This window comes from Anopheles marshallii, chromosome 3 (assembly GCF_943734725.1).
Source record: "Anopheles marshallii chromosome 3, idAnoMarsDA_429_01, whole genome shotgun sequence".
In the NCBI taxonomy this organism is placed as follows: domain Eukaryota; kingdom Metazoa; phylum Arthropoda; class Insecta; order Diptera; family Culicidae; genus Anopheles; species Anopheles marshallii.
In genome coordinates this window covers 44,476,216-44,501,626 of record NC_071327.1, presented here as the reverse complement: position 1 = coordinate 44,501,626, position 25,411 = coordinate 44,476,216, and the positions used below count along the sequence as shown (strand labels likewise).

The 25,411-nt window shown below is 42.6% G+C and overlaps 1 protein-coding gene across 1 annotated transcript; it reads left to right on the top strand.

Annotated features, from left to right (window-relative positions):
- Positions 1-2,462: 2,462 nt before the first annotated feature.
- On the top strand, positions 2,463-25,110 carry LOC128715784 (uncharacterized). Its single transcript, XM_053810698.1, has 5 exons — positions 2,463-2,544; positions 14,387-14,410; positions 15,599-16,066; positions 18,606-18,620; positions 23,453-25,110. Exons 1-5 carry the CDS (start codon positions 2,463-2,465, stop codon positions 25,108-25,110), a joined length of 2,247 nt encoding a protein of 748 aa, XP_053666673.1.
- The last annotated feature ends 301 nt before the right edge of the window (positions 25,111-25,411 follow it).

Sequence of the window (25,411 nt, the reverse complement as noted above, 5' to 3'; positions counted from 1 at the left end):
GTGCAGTGCATAGGAATAAGTGAGTTTAATCCATTTTGTGTAGCGTTGGTATTTTATTAAGAATCTGGTCAATTTTTTTTAAAGAAATGATTCACATGTTTGAAATTGGAAACTTTTCACTTCGCATAATTCCATATCAATATTCCATATTAATTGGACTAGATAGCTATTATAATGATACCTCTCTGTCTCTGAGATGGAGATGGACTTCGCTTCGAATCCAATACTGCGCTTATTATGTCATTAGAATAATACCGAGCGAAAGTACTTTTACTTATTATTCAAATCTCCGTAAAAACGTAAGTGTTTTACAAAAAAAAAAGTACTTTTAGGTCGTCCATATGGACAGTGAGGACGTGGTAAGCCCAAATTGAGTAGGAGTGATGGCGTTGATGCCTTCGACAAAAAGCCGGGATATTAGATTGACTGGCTATTCCAGCGCCAGTTAAGTAATTTATTTAGTCTTAACTTTTATTATTAGCTATTGCAACTATTGTCTTTTTCCCAGTATATTAGAGCATTGATCATGTTTTCATAAATCTTCATTCAATAATATTTTTCTTTATGAGCTGAAGAAGATTTGTAACTCCATACATATTGTCTCGAATCAAGTAATTCTCTTTTCTAATGTGATGAAAACCTACATAAAAGGAATCTTGAATTCCAGCAGAAATGAGTTCACATGCGTGCCACCTGATCCCGCGTAGCAGCCACACGTGTAGGTGTCTCAAGATTCGTTACTTTAAAATCCCGTTTCCCGCTACCAAGTGTGTATGAGTGTGCGTTTGTATTTCATTCACATCTACACCGATCTTCCACCACAGGTATCTCAACTTCCAAGTGACAATATGGTTGAAAGTAAAACTACTGTTGTTGAGACGAAAAACAACGGCAGCTCAAAAAAAAAAACTGGTAAAACAAGCCTCCGTATCGCTGATGAGCTTAACGGGAGGGGTGCGCAAGAAACCAGGGGTTTCCCTCAGATCGTCTTTCGCGATCAGCACGCCGTATGACTGCAGCAGCCTCCCAAGCCTCATTTATCTCACGCGCTCATGTATATACGATCAGTGTGTGTTCGAAAAATCGAAAGTGATTCAAATCACCGGTCGCTATCCAGCAGTCTTGGCTCGACCTTCTTCAGTGCAGCATCGCAGCAGCTTGGGATCCAGTTTGGTGGAGGTTCGTGCGCTTTTCACATGTGTGCATGTGTCTATTGCGAGCCAAGATCCTGGGCGTTTGGCATCGTACGTTGCAGTTTTGTGGTGACGACGTACCTGATGCCGGTGTGTCGTTGTGCAACGTTTGCGCCCGTTTTGACAGAAGGCAAACGTCACAAGATGCAAACAGCATCCAGCACATGCACTCTCCAGCGGGTGGGACAGTTGGTGGGCGGAGTGAACCCAAGGAGGGTGAGATTGGTGCGGGTTTCTTCACCGAAAACCGGTGCACACCGAACACAACAATCGTCTCTCCGCCTAGTGCTCGTTCGTTGTGTGCGCGCAGTGGTAGTAGTGCGGGATTGTTTCACGGAGCTCGAACGTTCGACAGATCGATCTGTGGCCGGGTGGAGATCGTTCGCGCTCAGTAGTAGTCATAGTTGCTCGCTAGCGCCGTCGAGAAGCTGTTGTGGAGTGTGCGTGATCCGTTCGTGATCGGGCTGAGTTGTAATAATTCGAATTCGTTGTTCCGTTTTCCGGTGCACCGTCACGTGGCGCCAAGCACAAGGACATGTAGTTTGTAATTTAGGTTAGGGCTTTGAGACTTTTACCCATGATCTTGGCGGATGTCAAGCCACCTAAACCTGTTAGTAGCTTTTTAACTATTCCTGTTGAAATTACTTGTGCCGATGTGTTTATGGCATTTGATTTTTGAGATATCTTTCAGTAAAGTAAAAAAGGCATATAATTAAAACAAATGTAATTACCAAGTGTGTCATGCATGTCACGATCTGAATTGTCCCTACTGTGATCGAGCGAGAATTGAAAGTTGCCAGTTTGACATAGGTTTTTCCTCCACTTCCGTTGTTGGTGTGTGTATGGATTTGTGTGGTGTTACGTGTTAAATTAACGATAAATAACACTTAAATTGTAACTTGAAAGTGAAGAAACAAAACAACAATTTATCGTATTTTATGCGGAGTGTTATAAACGTGTAACGGTCTTGTTGTTGATGAAGGATTATAGAGATTTTGAAACATTAGTGTTTCTTTCATCTCTGGCGTGTGGAACGGTCTGATTGATCTGACAGTTATAGATTTTTAGTGTTACATTAAGCAATTGCTGTGTTTGCCTGTGTTTTAATATTTCATTCCAAATGTAGGCCCGACAACAAGTTTATAGCTGCTGATCGCAAGTGTACTCCTTTAATTCGCACATTCAGATTTTAGTATAATTTGAATTGCTTCAAAGGACTAAAGTGTGATCGAGAAAACGGATAGAAAAATTCAACTTTATGCTATAAACATGGTACGCTTAGTGGTTCTGTTGCTGTGCGTGGCGATGGCGACAACGCAAAAACCCGGCAATTTTAACTTCAAAGAGAAAGGTGAGTGCTCGGTCTTCAAACCCTCCCCCCTTTGCGGGGGTCTAAAATCATATTTACATCGGGGCTTGTATAGAACACGCTCGGTTCGCTTGCCTCCGTTTTAGCTTAGTACCTTTGGAATGCGTACGGTGCGCATTTTAGTGCTTCCCCATGGACTAGCGGACCCCGACACGTTGCATAATGTTTGTCCTCCTTCGGTTGAACCAGCTAGGCTGGCCTTCTTTTCGATCGGTTTGCCTGTTGTAACTAGACTCACTACTGGGACTGTATGTTTGGCGATTTTGTAGTGATTTGTAGAAAGTTTTTGGTAGATATAATATTGAAAATGTCAAACAGTAACTGTAGAGGATATTCGTGAGCACAAAATTGTATAATATCTTAGTAGCACATCCTTATCATTAAGTATTACATCCCTCATGGTTCCAATGCTTCTTTTATTCGCTGTCCCATTAACCATGAAACTACGGCCAAAATAAAGTCCTTCTTTGCGAAAGTCTTGACCCAAACCAACCTCATACTACCTCATACCTCACAAAACACAACTTCAGCATAAGCCTTCAATGACCCCAATCATACGGCAAGGTGGACTGTTGGTCGGTTGGTGCGATTTCTCGCGCACCCGTTATGCATCCCGGCCGAAGGCTTACCTTTTGGTGTGGCATGTTTTATTTCTTCTTGCTGCTCCTGCTGTTCGCATTTGTTTATGTAATCGCAATCGAATAGTGGTGTGGACGAATTCGTAGGACCATGCTGAAGACGATGATGATGACGACGACAACCGTGATAATTGGGACGAATGGAAACGGTACTGCGATATAATTCCATCATCAGGAATATTCCCAACACTTGGATGCAACACACTCATTGTCTGACCTTCTCGTGGGTTTTTTTAGCCATCTTTCACACTCGTACGCCATAACATTTCATAATACATCATCATGGGGGAAATCCTTTCATCGATTCGTTCCAGTCAAAGTTGAAAGTTCCCCTTGAAGAAAGAAAGGAGGAACGAAATGTGCAAATTTAACCATTTTTCACTCTGTACGGATGGCGTAGGTCGGGATTAGATGTTCGTGGGGAGATGTTTTGCCGAATGCAAATTTGATTGGCCCATTTCCGCAGCAACCCGCTGGCAGTAGTTATGTGTTGGCGTGCTTCCAGAAACATGATCACCGCTTGCGACATTTTAATTGCTGTAAATCGACGATTAAGTTAATTTTAATCGCATCTACGTTAATACACGCACCAGGACAGAGAAACAACTTTGCATATTCTCCGTGACAGAATCAAAGTTACGACTCAATTGATATATCAAGGGAAGTCTTAATACTCGGTTTCCTGCATCATCTAATCAATCTAGTTGCCGGTTTAATCTCCACACTAACTGTAAACCTCAAGCAACTATTGAGTTGTACTTTATCTCATTAATCTACAATAAATTATGAAGACTTGTATGCAATACAACTAGTGATGGTTGAAGTCGTTACTGAAATGCAATGCGTCACAAACGTGGTCAATGGGACTTGGTCAATGATACAGAAATGACTTTAAATGTAAATGTCAATGTCTGAACATATACTCCGTTATTCAAATATTCCACCATCAGAAAATAAATTCATAGGATGTGCGAAAGTTATGCTAATATTTGAAATCTTGTTGCTTGGAGGCGGTTTCGGCCTTCACTTTACACTATGAAGCAAGATAGGAATTTCCAGCATATTCGATACCACCCAACATTAGCACAAGCTAGAATTGATGTAGTGTTACCATTTGTACCCATTTCTCCAAATATAATTTAATTATGCCAATTCTAAAGGCCCGTACTACATGTTACTTAATACATACAAACACCTACCAAACCCCCGCCAATTTGTCAACGTGGAATGTTTCTAAATTTGTACATAAACATCGATTGCAGCATCTATGCTCTACCGTTTTGGCCAATAGAATTAATAGCACGCGCCATCGTCTGCTCAACCCATGTGTTACGACGATTAAGTTCAAAGTGTTATCTAAACATAGTACGCTTCTGCATATGCAATCACACTTTCATCACACATTGAAGCGCACCATCGCATCAGCCATCATCATGTCTCACATTCTATAGATCGGTTAAGAAAAGTAGTGCATCTAAAGCAGCGTGGCGTCATTGAAGTAGCCCTCGGGGTTCCAGTTGCATATCACTATTATCGCTGGCGATGGCGCAATATCGTCGGAAAAAGTGAAACCGGTTTGTTTGTCATGCTTTGATCGAGACAAAGAAGAGAGATTTAAAGCGGGAAAAAGTTGTTTAACATACGTCTGGTAAAATGTTACTTTAAAAATTGTATGTTTTTGTTTGCTGCACTCAAAATAGTCTCATCTGAAAACATATCAACCTCGTTAAAAACGAACTTACGCACATTGCACGAAACGAAAGACTTGAGCCCTCCGAACGTCCTAGCGACGAATCCGTCTTGACGTAATCGATTTTATATAAAACACAAAATACGCACATACCGAACACACGCGGTAGGTGACCTAAATACCGTCGTTTCGAATGTAGAGTACCCTGTGGAGCGCTATCTAATGGAGGTGCATGGGCCTGTCTGGTCGCGACCTATCATGGGTGCAAGCGTGATCAGGTGAGAGTGATGAACCGGTTTTTTTTTTACACTGAAACGCGATGCTGCTGCGCGAATGATGGTGATGATGATGACGTTCGCCACACCGTAGCTGAAAATAACTGTACCGCTGCTTTCCCTCTTGGCTGATTAGACCTTCGGAGTGAAAATTGTACGCATGAAGGAGATAAAAGGGAAATGAAATGCTAAGATACGCGACCGTATGCTATAACACCATGCGAGGATAACCTTGAATGTAGTGAAATGAACATTTTGTAGCATTGAAAATGTTTTTATGGTTTTAATTTCAATGACGATTTCAATTCAAGGGAAGTGTCTTGAATATGTCAACTATAAAGAACATGACGTATTTTCTTTTCCCTTTGCACACTTTGTATTTTGATTTACTATTTGTGACAACAGATACAGCAATACATTAAAGGTACAATGAACTGTCAACAATACTAACTGTACAATGTTGTCAGGTGATTCGCAACAATGCTGAGTTATCGGATTTTACTGATCAGCGATCTAATCTTAAAATAACTGCGAATTGTTTCCTTCCCGCTGCAGACAAAACATTCTTTACCAAGCAAATAAGGAAGCAAACTCTTATGGCACCATTTTGTGAGATTTTCGGGTCCCACCTACCCTGTATTCTATTATTAGCCCATTCGAGATCGCTACCGTCCCGCTCCTTGCAGACTGGTTCGCTGGTTATGATTAGCATAAAACACCATTGTTCTGTAGAAGAACGGTTCAATGGGCGCTGTGGATGATATTCTATTCATTTACACGGCCACTCATTTTACCTCGCCTGAAGAATGTGGTAGTTGATCCGCGAAGAATCCGTGTTTCGTCATCGGGTAACATATCGCTGTAAAATCACACGCGCACACTACTTTTCACGGAAACCTGATCAACCACACATCGGTAGTCGCGTGAAAAGTAGGCAAAAAACATATATTTTTCCTCACGGTTAACATCCGCCACCGAGCAGTGCGCCACCGGTCGGGCGTTTCATGTTGTGGAGGGAATTTGAATTTCAATTAATTCATTCCGGGTGATTAATTGCATCGCGCTACGATCGACCGAGACACGAAAGCAACGGCGGTACCAATCTCCAGCGGTGGTCATCTTTAGCGTCGGAAGATGGGGTCAGATAGGATTGGGTATCGCACCCCCCTCGCCAATAGAACGATGGTAGCACATTCTACGGAGGCCATCCAACCACCGAAGCCGCTCACGGTCTGTCGCGTTTTGTGTTTTTGTTTTTTTTTTTTGCTCTCCGCTGTCTAGTTTTGTTTAACACGGCGGGAGAATTCCATGACCGTCTGCGGTCCTATAGCGCGACTGATCCGTGGCGTAACGTCGCACACAGCATGAATCGAAACGAAACACGATCGTGCTGCTGACCGTGCTGCGGAAAGCCTTCGGTAGTAGCCAAAATGTTGAGCAACCGTGCGCAAGTGACGGCCAATCCGCATTTTATGCTTGGAAAAGATGCTTTGGCGCTTGATGAAATGCATTGCCTTTTGTTTGCGAACATGAGAAGACTCACTGTACCACGCGGATCTGGTGCATGTTTGACAACCTCGAAAAGTGTGATCAAGGGCTATAGCAACAGTACATCAATCAAATCTGCAAGCGTTGATATAGGCAATGTTCCTCATTCTATTCTTATGTTTCATGCTACGAATTCAGCTTTTCATTTTTCCCAATACATTGGGATTATTGTATTTGATTTTTAATCCCTTTTCGCACCGAAGCATTTTCAAAAGAAAAAAAAAGATTCAGAAGAACGAAATTAACTTTACGGTATTTTTAAACTTCAATTATTTTGTTCGACAATCGTTATGGTTGGTTATTGAAAAGTGGTTCAACTCCAAAATCAACAACTCTCACCTTCCTAGTGCCATAAAATGGTAGGTTAATCCATTTTATATATTCGTTTTTACTATCATCAATTCTTTAGAGCCCTTTTTAGTACAGATAGTTTACAATGGCCTGGTTCAGTACTTCACTGGACGCAACTGCTCATGATATGACCATACAAATGATGGAACATTCGGATGATTTGAAATGTTCTTCGTTGTCTTGGTCAGAAACGAAAGGTCACTTGTCATAGAAACGAAATTTGTAACTCCGCAACACAAAACCCTTATCATTCTTACTTGCTTTTCAAAATCTGTAGACTTACATCCAACGTGTGGGAGAATTACGGCAAAGAACAGCATATACTCTTTTCCTGCAACCGTCTTAATCTTTAAACCACATGAACGCCTTTTAAATGCACTTAATTGTGGCTCTTGCAAAACATTGATCAACGTATGGTGTTTACGTTTGCAAAACCATCATCACAGAGCAGTGCTTACCAGCTGGACTACAATGCTTACCAGTCAGTTCAAGGTTCCCAGTAATTATCGTCACGTTTCGCGAGCATTCCGAAGCTCACCTGTCCTGATGGAAGGAAGAAAAGCTCCATCTCACCATCAACGATCACGGTACGCAGCGAATCATCAATTAGCTACACCGAGCTCACTGCGGTAGGCGCGTTGAAACGTTCTCTCCGAAAACTTTGACAATTACCACTTGCACAATTTGACAACACGTTTGCCACCGACCGACAGCAGGTCGGGCCGAAGATGAAACCATTTATGCTATACCAGCGTCAATGCTGTGCATTTGTTGAGTTGTTGCCGGATTTGTGTGCCATTTTCCGCTCCAACCCTTCCAGTGCTCCATTGTTGTAGTACGAAATAGGCGCACGCGGCGCTAAGCAGAAACTTGTTGCTTAAAGAAGCAAAACAAAAACACAAACGCTTACGCTCTCATGAACATGAATTTGCGATTGGCAACTAATTTGTGAGAAGTCGAAAGACGACGGCAGCTGTGAGCGGTTGGGAAGAAGAGGTGTGCTTCGAAGGCAATAAATTGATTGCAGGCTCCACCGGCATGGGCATGGTTGGGTAAATAACGTTTTTCACACGTGAATCAATTCAGCATAGATCCGCCACACTTTAGCCACATTAATTCCGTCGCTGGTCGTACACCCACCTACCTGATTATCGCGTGACCTGATGGCGGTTCTGTTGCAGAGAATGAGAATGTGATAGTGGCAATGGATTTTACGGATGATTTGTACAGTAATTACGATGCTATAACACGTTTCACGGGATAGAGTAAATCGATTTATCGTAATGATCCAAGATAAGTTATTAATTTGACTCAGAGGATGAAGATTCTATTTGTTTGGTTTTTCGCATAGAGATATGCGTGTTTTTTTATTTTTGTTGTGAATGTTTTACGTATGACATTTTAAGGTAGCAATAGATATATTTTAATTACTTTCAATACACTCGTCACATGGAATTACATCGATAAATTGAAATTTATCCTCCGTTACACTATTAAATAAATAAATTGTTTCCAGATCATTGAAGTCAATGATCAATGTTTTATACTGAAGCAGCAGGATAGTTTTATGATAATTTACTTAACCGGCGGTACTACCTTGGTCAGCGATCTTGGCTCTTTGCAGGAATCCTCTAAACCGCTCACGATCGAGAGCCTTCGTCTGCCAATCCAATACCTCGGCCTTTTTTGGTAGACGCATCAAACTATGTGTAAATTAAGTTAAAAAACCCATACTTCCTGAGGTCCCCCTAAGGTTGTAGGGTCAAGATGAGGATAAAGAAAATGAAAAAAAATATTGATGCGTTTAATATAACTTATTCCAATCATTCCGTACCATAAAAATTGATGAATATGTTGAATTTCTAGAATTATGTTTAAATAATAAATAACAGTAGCAAAAAGTGCCCAAAGGATATGACTATCAGATAACCAAACCCACTAACATTAAGGTATTACGTATATCAAATATTTTCCACATGAAAGGATCAGTTTATGTAAATAACTCTATCTTATGAGATATAATGGAAATACTAATAATTTCAATGTTTTACACGAATATCATAACAGGTTGGCTGATTAGTCCCCGGTCTGACAAAGAAAAACACATTTTTTTGTCAAAATTCGTTTTTTATTATTCAACATAGTTCCCTTCAAGAGCGATACAACGATTATAACGACCTTTCAATTTTTTGATACCATTTTGGTAGTACTCCTTCGGTTTTGCCTCAAAATAGGCCTCAGTTTCGGCGACCACCTCTTCATTGCAGCCAATTTTTTTTCCCTGCGAGCATCCTTTTTAAGTCTGAGAACAAGAAAAAGTCGCTGGGGGCCAGATCTGGAGAATACGGTGGGTGGGGAAGCAATTCGAAGCCCAATTCATGATTTTTTGCCATCGTTCTCAATGACTTGTGGCACGGTGCGTTGTCTTGGTGGAACAACACTTGCACAAAAGTTGCTTGACAAAAGACGCTCTGTCTCACAAACTAATTGACATACAGACGTCAAATTTTGACACGAATCATTTGAAGGTTGGTACTGTATAAAAATAATATGCATTTAATACTATCGGCGCCATCTATGTGTCAGACCGGGGACTTATCAGACAACCTGTTAATGGCTTTCACATTCAATAATCCGTATGATTATTATAACCGTCGTGTCAAGAGATTTCAAGCTGGATATTAGATTATGAACAATGGAATGCCCGGGGCAGACCGAGATCGCTTTTCCGGATGCGATAAAGCAACTATCAAAGTCGATTTCAAAACCTTTCCTGATAGCTTGCTAACAAGATCCTGCTCCTGCAATTACTTGTAAGCCATATGGTCACAATCTACAACATCGTTTCCTGTTGCAAAAGTACATCAAGCTTAGCCGAAAAGGAACTATCACATCGATGGATGGACCTGTTGGTAATGTAGTGAGCTAAAATGGGGAAAAGGAAAACCGACGACACATGTTCAAACTGAAACAATAGTGAAAGGAACGGTAAAAATTTGCGCTACAAAGCCACCGAAGACAGTTTTGCAGTTCGCAGTGCAAATCCTGTCTCGCATCACCTGGAACCGGGTCGTGATCGTTAAGTAACCGACCGTTTAATTCCGCTAAAAAGTTGTGCAATGAGTGCGGTTTGTTTCGCAGTTGGGACGGGATGCAGAGGAGAAACTATGCGCCATATGTTTGTGTGTGGCTGGAGCGACCCGACTGCTAGCGGGTGGTACAGTTTTAGATTTTCCAGTTCGCTAGTTCGCCACGTAAAGCGAGAGCTGTGCAAAAGAAAGCGCTGTTAGCTTCGGTTGTTCGGCGCAGTTGCACCGACGAAACATTTCGCTTGGATCGCAAGGATCGGGCGTTTGGAATACAGCCTGTTGGGAATGGATTCCGTCCTCTCCTTGAAACAAACACCAGCGGACAAAAGACGCTTCTCGCACACTTTCCCGTGGCCCGCGGAATGTGACTCGTGCGAAATGTGTTCCAGGGGAAAAAGTGAACGGACTTCACCGTGCCAGCCAAATCTGTGGACGATGCAATTGCACCTTTACCTTTCGCTTCATGCCAGCCGGTGGATGTAGGGGATGTAAAGGAACACCAACCTGCTAGGTTTGGAATAACTGACATCGAGACACCCTCTTGGCAGCAATATTGGTGAAAGTAAAAACGAAAAATTGGAAGTGCAACATTTAAACCAGGTGCGAAAAAAAAGAAACGACACCAAAAACAGGAACCTTCGAATGGAAAAAAGAGGGAACAATTATCCAAATAGCAATTAGGCTTTTATAAAATATTTACATTCTTCGCACTAAAACCATGAGCTGGGAGTTGGGTTGGGTGTTACCGTGAGGGGGTTTGAGCTGGGACTGCGGTAATTGAAATAAAATGGTTATTTAACCAGGAATTTCCCATCAAACAACAACTTAAATGTCATGAAGTAGCATCAACAATCATTGAGCAACTGCTTACCATTCCACCCAATGTTCCGCTTGTTCCATCCACGCGAAAGGATCATCATTGAGCCCGTACGGAGCAAAAGAATGTTGCTCTGACCGGTGTCCGTTTTTGCCCGGAAGACCGGGCGACCTTCTACGTCAAACCGACCGCCTTTAGCCGGTCCTGGCCTTTCGTACGAAGCAACCTGCGTTAACAATCATCATCTGCTCGTCGGCGCAGTGCAAAGTTGGCTGCTTTCGGGTGTGTTTTGTTGCTCCGAAAGTAACGCAGAATGTGAACGGAAAGATGATTTACCTGTTTGTTTGCTTGCTGGGAGGTTGATGACGCGAACAGAGAGTTGCTTGCAAATGAATTCAAACTACCCGAACGGACAAAGAAGTATCCTTCTTTATAAGCTTTAGAGCTAGAGAAGCTAGATCTGGAGATGGAATTGATTTACAAAGCTGCTCGAGCATAATAGCTCCCGCTCCGTTGCGCTTGCTAGGTACTTGATCCGATCTAGTAGATTGGTCCGTTACGACAGCTCAATGACCATCGGGACTTCAGGCATGGTGGCACAAGATCGGTGCAAGGTCAACTTGATCGTTGCTGAAAGGAGGCATGTTATAGTTTTCATTTTGTTATGTTTTTGCACTGATCTACCGATCCGAACGAAGTCAACCGGTGTTGGAATGCTTGTTGCTTTTTTTTGCACACAATCCTTAACCACAAACACACACCTTAATACTCCGGCCAGTCGGACAGTATGTGGGCAGCGAGCAATGTTCGTTCGGTGTGTGGAAAAAAACTCGTTTCCCCTATCGAGCTACCGAGAGCTACACGCTTTTAGAGACGTTAGAGCGAATGTGCAAGTACAGACTCGAGCTTCATCGCCCACTTCTTTCCCACCATTCATCGCCATGATCTCGCCAACGCCATGGGTCCGTCAGTTGAAGAAATTTGAGTTTAATCTAACCGGACAACGACAAACTGCGGAAGGATTTTCTTTCAACCTTCCACCCACTTGCGCTACGTCGATTCATTACCGTCCTTCTGGGGTTTGAGGAGAAAGTGCTGCACCTAAGGTGCATTGGCTATGATCGCAACAATGGTTGGGTGAAAATCACTCGCCATCCGTTGGTCTTAGGATCGGTCTGTGATCCGGAAATCATGCCGAATACTTGGAACGACCGTTGGGCACCGGGAAATAAAATCTGGTCGGAAAGAAAACGATATTATTTATCTCGCTCGGGACGGGGGCGAACAGTTTAGAAAATGGCCTCTGGGTAGGGATTTTTAAACGTTTATTAGCAGACATCTAAAGGCGGAAGTTTAATGCAGCTTCAGCGGTTAGGTTGCAATTGTGCATTCCCAAGGGAAATCCCATGGTGATAGTTCTGTGGAGAAAGTTTATAACTAAAGCAAAAACATAGCATTTCTATATAAATTTCTATAATTTCTATATTTATATATTTCTATAATTGTTTTGAAACAATTATAACTCATAACTGATGCAATGAATCTAATATTGGATAGTAAAATTAAGCATATGCTCTTAAAGGACAGTATTGGGCGATATTTGCGATATGATCTGTTTAGACAATTCGCATGACAAATCACCAGGCAATCGGTATGGTGTGGCTCATCGGTGCACATTGCTTGTAAATCCCTTTTAAATAGATGGACATATGCCTTAAAGAACGTTGAGTTCCACTTTGTTTCACCAGAATATTTGGTGTTTTATTATTGCTGACATAAGTTGACGTTGTGTGCGCACGATTTGTACGTCGGCTATATCACCCGTAATATAAGTCATGTGTAAGTGTGTAATCCCAAACGTACTAGTAACAGAAAAGCCGTGATTTAAATTATGGTTCGCAGTCTGTCGTGGTTCTTGTTGGTACGTCAATCCAAGGCTCAATTCCAAATTAACACTAACCTAGGATTAGTAACCATCTAAAAATAACTGAGCAAGCTCGTTACACTCAACAAGAAAAATCTAAGGGCTACCTTATGGAGATTAACGCAATCGGAATGCCATTACTATGAAGATCATGCATCCATAATGCAAGGTATAATCATAAATTCTTGCATTAACTTGCAAAGGGTTCGCTATTAAATTTTTGTTGCTCCTGAAGATACCCCAAATGCGACCATACTCTCAATAATCATTTTCTGATGATATCGAATATAGATGTTTTTATTTTTATTTAATTCCATAAAAACATTCTGTTAATTTTCTAATGTCTATGTTGGCGCCTGACGGAACGCTCAGATTCATCTCGCACCACTCAATGTCTCACGTTAGTGCGTGAAAATGAGTTCCTGTGACATTTCATTTAGCTTCTCGGTGCCGAAGTCGATACATCGGAAAATTGGCCTGATACGCAATGGTTAGGTGCTGACCAAAGCAATAGTGAACGTTGACGTTGACCAATAGTCTCGGAATTGAACACAATAACAATAAGGAGTTTCTAATGGAAAACGTTACGTAAAACCCATCCCCAGAACTTGTGGAGCTGCTGATGTTAAAGTGTTTATATATTTCCAAATGTAATGTTACTTATAAACGATTCAACCGAACGTTTGATCGATCAGTGCTTAAACATGATTCATTTTTTTTAACTGTCATGTATGAACAATTAACTATACTATAATCTATAGCTATAAACTATAATCTCTTCAAACAACCAGTCGAGTCGATACACAATACGCTATAAAACCCCTTGAATTAGTCAATAAATATGTTTTGTTTGAAACGTTTGCCATCAAATAATGTGCGTCAAAAATATTGCGACAACCGCAACACTCATCTAGCTACACATTCTCGTATGATTGCACAATCGCAAGGTCAATGCCAAACATCTTCTCCCTGCTCGGCTTGGTTCACCATCCTCCATGCTTTCGTCCAAACAGTAGCCAAATAGCAAATAATTTTCTTGTCATTATCGTAACCCATGCTTCGACCACGACACCGCCAGATTGTATGTGTAATTTTGCCCAGCGTGAACCACACCTGACCATGTCCTACAAAATTTGAAAACTAAGCAAAAAAACGCATATCCACCATCGATCCAACCCCACAGCGACATCGGACGGAACGCGGAGTGAAATTATTGGCAACTTGACCCGCAAACCAAGCTCCGGCTATGACCGATCGCGCAAGGTGTTGGCCTGGGGGTGGGATGGGGGACTGTAAATAAGGAGGTTGTAGGAGCTTTTACCATTAATGTTGCTGCTGGCGAAAGAATTCGTTTCGTCATCCTCCTTGCTTCCTCCTTTTCTCCCCGCTGCTAACCACCGCCTGTCGCTTTTAACGCTGTACCGCGCCCTGCGAATACGGATTTGAATTGGATGGTAATGAAACTCTCGTTGTCTTGTTTCGTTGTTTGCAGGTTTCAAAAGCAGCCAAAGTTACGGTGAGTTATAATTGTTTTGTGTACAAGCGGTGCATCACATTGAGCGGAATCGTATGAAATGCGGCAATATTGTTTAAATGATGCAATGTTAAGGGATCGTACAAGTGCTCTTTAATTACATTACATTTTACTCGAGTAAATATTGAAAAAAAACAGTTGCAGATCATCCATTTACTATTTATATGGAATAATCTGCTTGGTGTTGGAATACAGTCCACCTTTTTGGGGTAATTTGCAAATTATATTTAACTTGGGATAATGCATGTCCCAAAATCGAACATTGTTTCATAAAACATAAAAAAGTCTAGATACGTAACTCACACACGCGTGTAATAACATATTACATTCAGCGATCGTCGCCATTTTGGGGCTTGGCATCCGAAACCCTTCCAGATAAGCGACCAACCAACCAACAGCTTAATAGGATACACATGCTCACCATTAACCTCATTGTGGCGCCTTCATATCCCATCATGCAGCAGAATTCCAAAACACAACAGTCGATGGTCGGTGAGACGCTTCGCATACACAAATCAAACATAATCAATTTATTCATCGGTTATTTATGAAACCATCGCTCTCCAGTTGAGCTCAAATCAGGGTTCGATCCCACCTCAGTTTGCAATGTTACGCGGATTGGGTTTACCGTTGCCATCGTCTCGCGTCGTCTTAAGTATCTGTCCAAGAGGAAATGCCGCCATCCAAACGTATTGAAATAATCGCGGGCCACTCCTAAGCATTCAATAAACGTTGGATAAAGCACCCTTTTAAAAACAACACCCCATCGCAAGGTGATGGTTTCGGATGTTCGCATCCCGGGGATACTTTGGGACCGTTTGTTTCGTTTCCCTGGTGCCTCCATTACACAACTTTGATGGACCCGAGCACGCACACACACTCTCCCTCCCTCTATTTCCGTATTTTCTCTCTCTTTACTTCTGTTTCTTTTTTGTTTCTTTTCCAAATCTATCTTCTGCATTCGCTATCTTGCTTGCTACTTGAAATTTATAAACCAAATTCCACACCACACCGTTACGGCCGATAAACCCGACCCGAAAACGCATCTGCCACCGGACCCGCAACGCAACCATCCCACTTCCTGCCTGCATAAACAACGTCCCACATACAACCACACAAACCCACACACCCCCGACACCCCGACAACAACGGCAAACACCCTCCCAACAGATATAGACCCACAAGTACTGGAAATCCAGCGACAGAACCTAATCACGCAGAAGATACTCCAGCGTTACCTGGAACGGCGGTTACATCCGGGTCGCAAGCCACAGATTCGCGTGCCATCGGTGGAAGAGATTCTGCCGAAACCCTTCTCCCCGCTCGCATCCGTCCGGGACGTCCGACAGCAAAACCAAACCACCTCCAGTGAAAATGGCGGCTCGCGGTACGATCTGTTCAATGGTCGAAATGGCCGGCAGTACAATCGGACCGAGGAAGACGGTGGCATCCAGGACGAACAGTACAACGACGAGGAGACGGGCGGCGAGGATTACCGGGAGGAGCGTGATCTGGACCAGTACGATGATCTGGGCGAATCGTTCGACAACGATCGTTACGACATCGAGTCACTCCAGTCCGGCGAGTCGGAGCACGTGGACTCGTTCTACCGCGACAAGTACTACAGCAAACAGAGAGGTAATTATCCTGCGGACCCTATTCAATCAATATCGATCAAGCGTCCTTCAAACAGTTCCTCTTCCTTTTCCTTCAAGTCCTCCGGTCCTAATCCAAACTCATTCTAACGATTAACAACCGCTCTCGAATGTCCGGGAGGTAATTGTGGCATTGCGGTGCGGTGGTTCTGGTGGTGTGGTTGCCGGTGCAAAGATACCTGTTCTGTTTACTCCGCTCTTGACCTATAATTTAGTGCTTGCAAGGAATTAGACGCATAAACAGTATTTGCTGAGCAATAGCGTTCAGTTCCGTTTGGAGCAGCCGAACGGTCGAGTGCGATCGTGATATCATTGGTAGGCGGTAACAGTGACAGCTGCATGCCTTGGGAAGGACACGGTGACACGGTGGTTAGCTACATTACACAAACACATTTTATGTCTACTTAGGACTAAACAAAAAAACACAGGGAGGGAGTTGGAGAGAGTGTGTGTGTGCGGTTGTAAAGGGAACAATCTGTCAATGAAAGACCTTCAATGTCTAGGCTAGCGATGAAATGCTATCAGCTGGTTCCGGAACGATCATGATATTGTTGTTGCATTGTTGGTTAAAATACTTGATGTTTACAACAAGAGGAATCACATTAGCACATGTTTGAAGGCTTATATGGCTCACAAGTAACGTAAAATTATGATTACTCGTTGCATAAGTGTGGTATTTTTTTTTTTCGTCGAAAAGAGTTATTAACACTTGCGTAGATAATAAATCTACGTAGGAAAACGGGTTCGTTCCCGCAAAGAGACATGTGTCAAGTGTAACGAAAAATTCGATTGCATTCGCTTGTTATGCAAATCCTTCTCTTCACGATTGACCGACCATGCAACGTATAGGCTGTTATTCGTTCCATCTCCGACCGGAAAAACTACCACACGATAACAACAGCATCCAGAGAAGTGGTGTCTTGTGAAAGTTACCTGTGCATACATTTTACCACCATCAACACTTGTAAACGAACCGATTCGCCAGTAATCGGTAGCGGGAAGAGTTGATTTGAATGGAACTGTCTCCACAATGTCCACTGCTGCAATCTTTCTGGGCACCGTAGCGGCTACTGTCCATGTGGAGCAATGAATTAAAACATCACCAGGAAATGAGACACGGGACTAACGATCAGTTATGGCTGCTGTCACCAGTGAGCCTAACAGACCAGTTTATTTGGTTTGGGCTTATCTTAAGTTTGATTTCCAATGTGTCAAAGCTAACCGGAAGAGATGGGCAGCGATTTGGGAGAGAAGTCGATTATTAGGTTAGCTCTTTTAAGTGTTTGTCCTGCCTGTTTGTTAGGTATGCGTAACATGTTACTTATCTTATTTGATTTTCATTAATTCATTTCACTATCTGTAATGAAATGTGCTCGATTATTTGCGTACCAGTTATTAATATAAATCTTATGATGCAGATGATTTCTTGTATCTAATAATTAATGTCAATTATAAATCTCTTTCATCGTTCCTTCTGAGCTTTGCAGACAGAGGGCTATTTAAGCCAAGTTCAAATCATTTGTCAGACGGTTGAAATGTCAAGTAATGGAATTGTAACAGACGCTAGATAAATTATCTTTACCACAATCAGGAAGTGTGGACGTATTTCCGCTTACGATGTTACGGCTCCAGGGAAAGGTTTGAGCCTTCATTCCGTAGCATTACCCAATGCTCCTGTCGTTAAGCATTTCGATTAGACTTAATTTATCGATTCGTTGCAAATGCTTTGAATGCTCCTTAGCTATCGTCGCCTTTCAGCCCATTCGTTCCGTGGCGGATGATCGATCGATACTTGTGGTAATTATAGGTATTTTTTTTGCACTGTAGCTACCATACCACTTGTGGTTACTTCGTACGGTAGTCCTATCGATTGCCAATTGCAGCAACAGTGCAACCACGAATTCGATAGCTACAATCTGTTATGGAGAAAAGGCTACAAGGGGCGATGGGGCAATGGGAATGGTGAACGTACGGTGGTAAATTCTTTTCATTTTAAGGACACACAACAGTGGTGGTGTTTGGTGTGCGTTTTGCCACATTCAGTCCATACGCCAGGCCACCATAATTTGACGGATGAAATGTTTGACAACTAATCAAATCTAACATGCTCCTTGGTTGGTGAAACATTTTCTAAACACCCCACGCGGACAGCCGATAAGTGGTGAGTGATAGGGACTAATGAGCGGTTACGCAACTGTGTCTCCCAATACTTTGTTGGCATACTGAACACTAGCGGTGCATTGATCTACTCATGGGAAATGGACTAATGCATTTCGGAATCGACGATCGGTGGATTTGGCTACTTTGTCACATACAGTGGAATGTTTGAGCAAGTCTTAAAAAAAATCATGTATTGCTTTTAAATTAAGTACACGCGGGCACAAGATAAATGAACGGATAGTACTAATAATTAAAGAATCATAATTATGCATCCTTCCCAGAAACAATCCACTCTTTTCAATTGCTACCTGTGTGTGTATGTTTTGGAGGTCTAATGTGTTCTTTGCATTTTTTCGTTACAGCATCTCAGCTCTCGGGTACGTACAAAAATTAATCATTTGTAACAAATATGATCAATTTGACCATTCTATTGGAGTGAATTTAAAATGTAAATCCATGTACCTATTCAGCGATGTTATTCTATTTCCACAGCATTTTACAACTACGTATACGATATCAGATAAACACGTATGGTTCCAAAAGGAAGCATTAGCAGCGATAAAAAGAACACAATAATCTTTTTATATCATTTTCAAGCATCAACATGCTCTTCAAAGTAATCTTTATCCTACCTGACCTTTTGACTTCGTCTCGATTTTTCTTTCCGCCCATTATTCCAACCATAAACAAGCGTTTAACTCATATCTTGATCGTATCTAGATGTTGAAGCGTCCTTATCGATTCTCTCATTAATGGCCTTTTCCGTTAAGCATGTCATAGAGGTACATTAAGTGCAGGTTATCCACTCGGCGGTGTTTGCTGCCGTGCAAGTCGTCATTTATTTTTAAACGTAACTTCAACACTTAAAAAAGCATGTCGAGCTTCATGAATGTTTCCACTCATGCGTAGCAAAATTCCCCCGAAAGATCAAGTGCCACCCGAGCCAACATTGTAACCCATCATTTGGGCGCATCAATCGCTTAGTAGCTGTCGTCAAAAACTATCTAAATTACTACTTTCTACGCTGATGCCACCGGTGTCTACCTGGGTGGAAATTCCATTTGGTAATGTTTCTGGGTTTTTTCTTTATTATTTTCTTTTGGGGATGACATTGCTTTGCGTTACACAATCTTGTCCTCATGAGGTGAACCTTTAAAAGCATCGCTCGCTTGAGTTTGAGACAGGAGAAGAAAGCCAAAGCGGACTTATTCGATGCAACCTTTTGGAGGGCATCGTTTTATTTTACGATCGTTTCCAGCGTGCCATCAAAGCGTAAGGAAACTTCCCGTTCACGGATAGATTTTTACATGAATTAACTGTCCCAGCTTCTTTCCTCACCAGCAGTAACCAGCGCCAGCGCTTATACGCATATCGCTTTCGTATGATCACCGTAATGCATTTTGTCTGCTAAACGGGCAATGTTTCGAAAATGGCTATCGCGATGGGTGCTCCGCAATACATGAGCAACATCAAATTATGAGATCGCTTCTGTTCGCACCCACGCCAGTTTGTGGCTGTGCCGTATTGGTAACCACCGCTGTGCAGAACAAGAAAGATGGCCACAACAATATTCCTTTCAAGGCGGAATCACGGTGGAATCGCCACTCACGCTACACGCATACGGTGCGAAACGTCAGCACGCCTGCCAGCAACAGAACAGGTAATTAACCTTTAAGCCATCTCGACAGTTCAACATCAACGGCACTGCATAAGCCTATGTTGCTGTCGTTTCGGCTTTGCCATGTTCGTTGGGCCATCGTTTGACGGAATTCCACACACAACATGAAACTCAAGGCATAGATATAGTGGTCTGGCCGTTCTTCAGATAAATAAAAAAAACTCAAGGTGCAATCACGTGAAGAAACGAAGCCAAGGCTGAGGCTGCAATCGTCTTCATGCCCACGATAATTGGGCATTGATCTACCGGGCAGCTTCCTGAACATTGCACTAAACCCTGATAATGATCCAGTTCTAGTTTATTGTTATTGGGCATCTAACTAACTGTTAGCTGAAACAAGTGAACGGTTTGTACGGGAACATTATGGGAAAAGAATGGATCGCTATGAAAGATCTGCAAAGCAAAAGCCACACAATGGGTTACTTAAACTATACCACTTATAACGGATAATATTTTCCCAATATTCCTAGGCAAAAATTGGTTTCTTTTTGCTTGAGTACTTTAGCGAACTTTAACACTTCAGTTTAATAGCACATTTGCAAACCTGACTTTTGTAAGAAAGTTATCCCATACAACTAGCAATTTAGTTAATCAGGTGGATAAGATTTTACGTTCACCTGGCTGAATGGTCTTGATAATAGGGGGTCGTACCCAATTCGGAATGACCATAAACAAGATATGGCCTAAAGTGTTTCAAATCACGCAACTTGTTATCTAAGCTATAACCTATAATTTTCTTTAAGTCAGGCTGTAGTTAAACAGTACATTGCAGTTAATCTATAAGGCTTGAAAATAAGATATTCATTTTTTTGTATTCATGCAATAGAACTGCAAAATCATATGCAATACAATAAAACATATTAAAATTCGACTTTTGGGTTGTTGACGTTGGATGTTATACCATTAACATATCCAAAACAAATCTTTCGGTTTTTTTGTATCTGCTCAAGAATAGTGCTCTTTTTTCCTAACGGACATGTCAATCAGTTTAAAGTTCATCTCTAAGCGCGTAACACGATTTTGTTTCCCATGGAGCTCAAAATAAAAGGTATTGACACAATGATGACTTCACTATGGACACGTATAATGTAAGTAAGCTGTTTCAAACAGTTTGAGCATTCCTAGACGGAAATACCACATTCAGCAAATTAACCTTCTTGAAATCAATGCTCAATGAGTAACGTCCACTGTCATGGACGGGAGCAAGTAGACAACTTCCACAGAAGGTGAGTGCTACTACCAACTGTTGTGATGCGTGAAATAAAAACGACAATCTAATTCGATTCTGAAGATAAACCTTCTTCCGCGCATCTCACCTACGGGCAGTAAATCAAACAGAAAATTCGTCCTTGACATTTGTGTCAAATTGGCCGGCTGGAGGAAAGGGAGGATGCGATGGGACCGCTTTCCTAGAGTTGGATCCGGATGAATGGAAATGATGATGATGATGACGATGTGGATGGTATTCATCTGCAACCGTCAACGCCTCGTGGTGCTGCGCAAGATCAGCTTTGCAAGAGAGCACTGGGCAAGAGAAACGATAAAAGAGCACAATTATCATTCCGCGCCAATTAGCCCCGAGGCACAGTGGTGTAGTCCGCGGTGGGTCCACCGTGGGACGTTTGGAATCCGACGCGTTACGCGTACGTAAAGGTCGTCCGAACTGGTACCGGTGAACCGGACCCAGACTCAGTTTATGCCACCGAACGATGGGAATGAGATGGTTTGGACGAGTGTAAACCAAAGGGTATTATCTCTGACCATTCCATTGACTCGTTTATCACACAAGCCCTTACGACGCCGAGTACCAGTTTTTCTCAGGCCCGTTTAAGCTAGGGTTTCCTCTTCCGTCTCTGCGTTTCTCGTAAACGAGTGTCCTACCAGGAAGGAAGCTGGTAAGCCATCAAGTTCAAGGGCGGAACTAGACTTGGCAGACGGTACTTAATGGTGTCTGATAAGTTGTGCTAGTTTTCGATGCTTGCGAATACAAAAAAAGTGAGAAAACATAACCCTTTTTCAGATAACAAGCACCTCGTGATAATGTGTGGCATTATCGAACATTGATTGTTGAACTTGTATAATCAACGAATAACATGGTAATGAAGATGAAGAGGGTTCGTAACGAAGAGCACAATGTGTGTGGCCTCAAAATACAAAAAAAATGAAGGGATATTTTGTAAGATCAAGCTACTTCCTAGCCACCATCGAACATGTGATTGATCATGTTGATGTTAGAGTTTTTTATTTATTAAAACAGCAATCAACAATAAAATGACTGTTTTTATACGAAAATATTGTCCAGTCTTCAAACTTCAACTTATACACATTGTCTCACATTGCCTTAAGCACATTAGCTATTCAGCAAAAGATTGTCGGTCTTTTAAGGTTAATAAGTTTAAAAGAACCTAGTATTAAAGAACCTTATAAGCATCTAATGATATAATTGTCTCATATCAATTGTCTGTCTATATCTATTCCATTCGATGCCAGCAGAGATATCGAATGCGACTCATTGGGATCAAACTTTCTTAAGTAACGATAAAACTGATAAAACAAACGAAGATTATTCCAAATTGTTAAGTAACGTTAAACAGAATCATTTGCAATGACAACCCATTTTTTCAGATGTTACTGTTCTATACAAGCACAATCAAGTTAGGAAAATATCTTTGTTTGCAAAGAAACCAAGAGTGGATATAGCCATAATGGAAGAAAAAGTAACATTTTAGAAATCAACTGTTCGCAATAAAACAAGTTCTCATGAACTAGAAGCAAATGTAGATCACGGTGACGACTCGAAGTATGTAGATGTTGAATATGCTTTACTTTTGTCTTATTGTAATATACTGTAAATGCTACTAAACTTATTCTCTCTCCGAGTTCCTGAAAGATTATAGTATATGATTATCAAATAATAGATATTAGCGCATGTGAAAAAAATCGTTTGGTTATTATCCTTCGTATCCTTTAGCTGTAAGTAATATTACACAATTTTAACACACTACTTCACACTTCTACTTTCACACCATATCCTCTCACTATCTGTACGTACACGGCATTAACCTACTCATCTGTACAGTCAATGGACATGGGGATCATCTATGTTGGGAGTTTTGTTATTAATAATAGTTTGTTTTATAAAGGCTACCTTTCACAAGCGACCGGAGGGAGACGGCTCAACTGTTTGTCGGTATGGTGTGTTGACCGAATCTTACTGACCCTGTAACACTGACTGCATCTATCTGCATCACCACAAAGCACGTGCCGCACCACACGGACTTGACCGCAAAACAAACGCCCAATACACATACACAACTTGCAAACCGTAGCACACTAGCCTGCCGGTGGTCATCTCCAGCCTAATTATGTGTTTTTCTTTCTTTCTTTTCTTCTATTTGTTCTTCTGTGCTACCGTTTTTACTACATTGTGAAAACCATGGTTTCACGCTTTTTCGGCGGGTGCCGAATCCCCTTCATGCGCACTGCGCTGTCGCTTGCTGACATCTTCGACTGGCATTCAACGTTATTTAGCACGCGATTCTGGCGAATTGCTTGATTTGAATGCGCTGGATGAAGATTTCGAGGATGATCCTGAGCTGAGCGTGCTAAGTGAGATTACGAACGAAATACGTTTAAAGCAGGAAGCGGCAAAAGCATCTCCGGAAGACACCGGTGATCGTAGTGGTCGAGTGAAGCGCCAAGCGATCAATAGCCGAACGTCACGGCGCGGTCGGGTCACGTATCGAGACACACCAACGATTACAAATCGTGTTGATGCACGGTACTACACGGCGGACGATTACGTCGACTATCCGACAACACCTCGATTGAACAAGAACCTTCGCGACAACTATTCCGAATATCGGCTGCTGTCAAAGAGTCGCATTGCTGCGAACGAGCCGGTCAAACCAAGTCGGCCTCGTGCCACCACAACACAAACGACCCTGGCTAGAAATGCTGCCCGATCGCGCAATCGCAATACGTTAAAATCGTTGGCATACAAACCAAATGTTTACAATGCCAACAGTCGAAGACCAACGTTTACCCTGTCTGCGTACAACAAGGTTCCTACACGGCCCAGCAACTCACGTCGCGGAGGTAATTCGCGAGGTACTTACAAAGAAGAAGAGCAAGGTCGTAACTGGAATCGTTTCGGACAGTCATCGCCATCGACGCAGGATTGGCGACGGAAGACAGTTAGTCTCGGCAGTTCCAACATCCAGCCGAGTACGGCCGCACTGACGGTGACGTTCTTCCTTCCGACGGATACAACCGTATCGGTGGTTGCCAACTCCAAGACGGAGATCAGTCTGATCAAGACCACTACCACCAGTATCGAGGAGATATGTACCTCCTGCTTCTCACTGACACAAGGTCCCAACGGACTGCCCGTGCACGTGCTCAACAAGGAGATAACGTCCTTTAACAATGATGGTCTGTTCGAGATCACCAAGTTCATTCTCAGTTCCACGCCTACCACTACGATCTCGGTGTCCCAGAACACCTTCCGCGGCCGTTCGACTGCTTATTCCGCCACCATCTCGACCACGATCTACGAAGCCACACCGTTCGTGCAAACTAAGGGCAAACCTGCCGATCCGAACTCGGTACTGTCGAACGCACCGCTGGCAAACATTTTGCTTTCCCAGCTGCTGCTCGGCAACCTGGGCGTAGCTCCCGAGCCCAACTTCATACCGCGCCCAACCGAATTCTTACCGGACCCGAACCGCTATCAGGTGGTGGTGACAACGGCCACCGACTATAAGACACACGTGAAGGAAGTTGTCGAAACGGTCACGCAGACGAAATCGATCGTACTGCCGGTCACATTCCAGGGACGCGAGATCCTAACCACCGTGTACGAGAGTGACGTTACCAGCACCGTAATAACATCCTTCATTACCGAAACACTTACCATCCCGACGACTTCCACCATTCGCATTCAACCGACAACGAACCCGGCGGACGACCTGTCCAACAAGTTGAGTCTGTTGTTGCCGCTGCTTGAAGAGCGTGAGCGACAAAACCGTCTCCTCTCTGCCATTGAACCAACGTTGCCGGTCGTCTCACCAGCGCCACCAACGATTGCACCCTCGCCGACAGCCACCAGTGCCGTGTCGAAGGTGTACGTGTCCGGACAGCATCCCGGCGAGTTTAGCGTGTCCTTCACCACCATCTTTAACACGTAAAACTTGCAATATTGGATCTCTGGTCAAGGAGCAATCTTTGCCGGAGGTCCTGCTTTTAGTAGACCATTCCGAAGCTAGCACGAGTAGCAACGGGACACTTGCTACTGGACATTGCAATACTCAACATGATTTTAGGGTAACTATACATTATACCAGACGGCTTCATACACCATACGAAAAAAGTTTGTTGGTTGACTATTCTTTTTTCAGATTAAATTTAGGCTAGCGTTGAGTCACCCGATCCCGACTACGTATTTTTTTTTTCTGTTCTCAAACAAGACGTCAAACAACAGCATCTGAA

Excerpts from the sequence above, each read along its gene's own strand:
- LOC128715784 (XM_053810698.1), top strand. The coding sequence starts at position 2,463 with ATGGTACGCTTAGTGGTTCTGTTGCTGTGCGTGGCGATGGCGACAACG. Across the intron at positions 2,545-14,386 it reads TTTTAACTTCAAAGAGAAAG|GTTTCAAAAGCAGCCAAAGT; the intron begins GTGAGTGCTCGG and ends CGTTGTTTGCAG. Across the intron at positions 14,411-15,598 it reads CAAAAGCAGCCAAAGTTACG|ATATAGACCCACAAGTACTG; the intron begins GTGAGTTATAAT and ends CCCTCCCAACAG.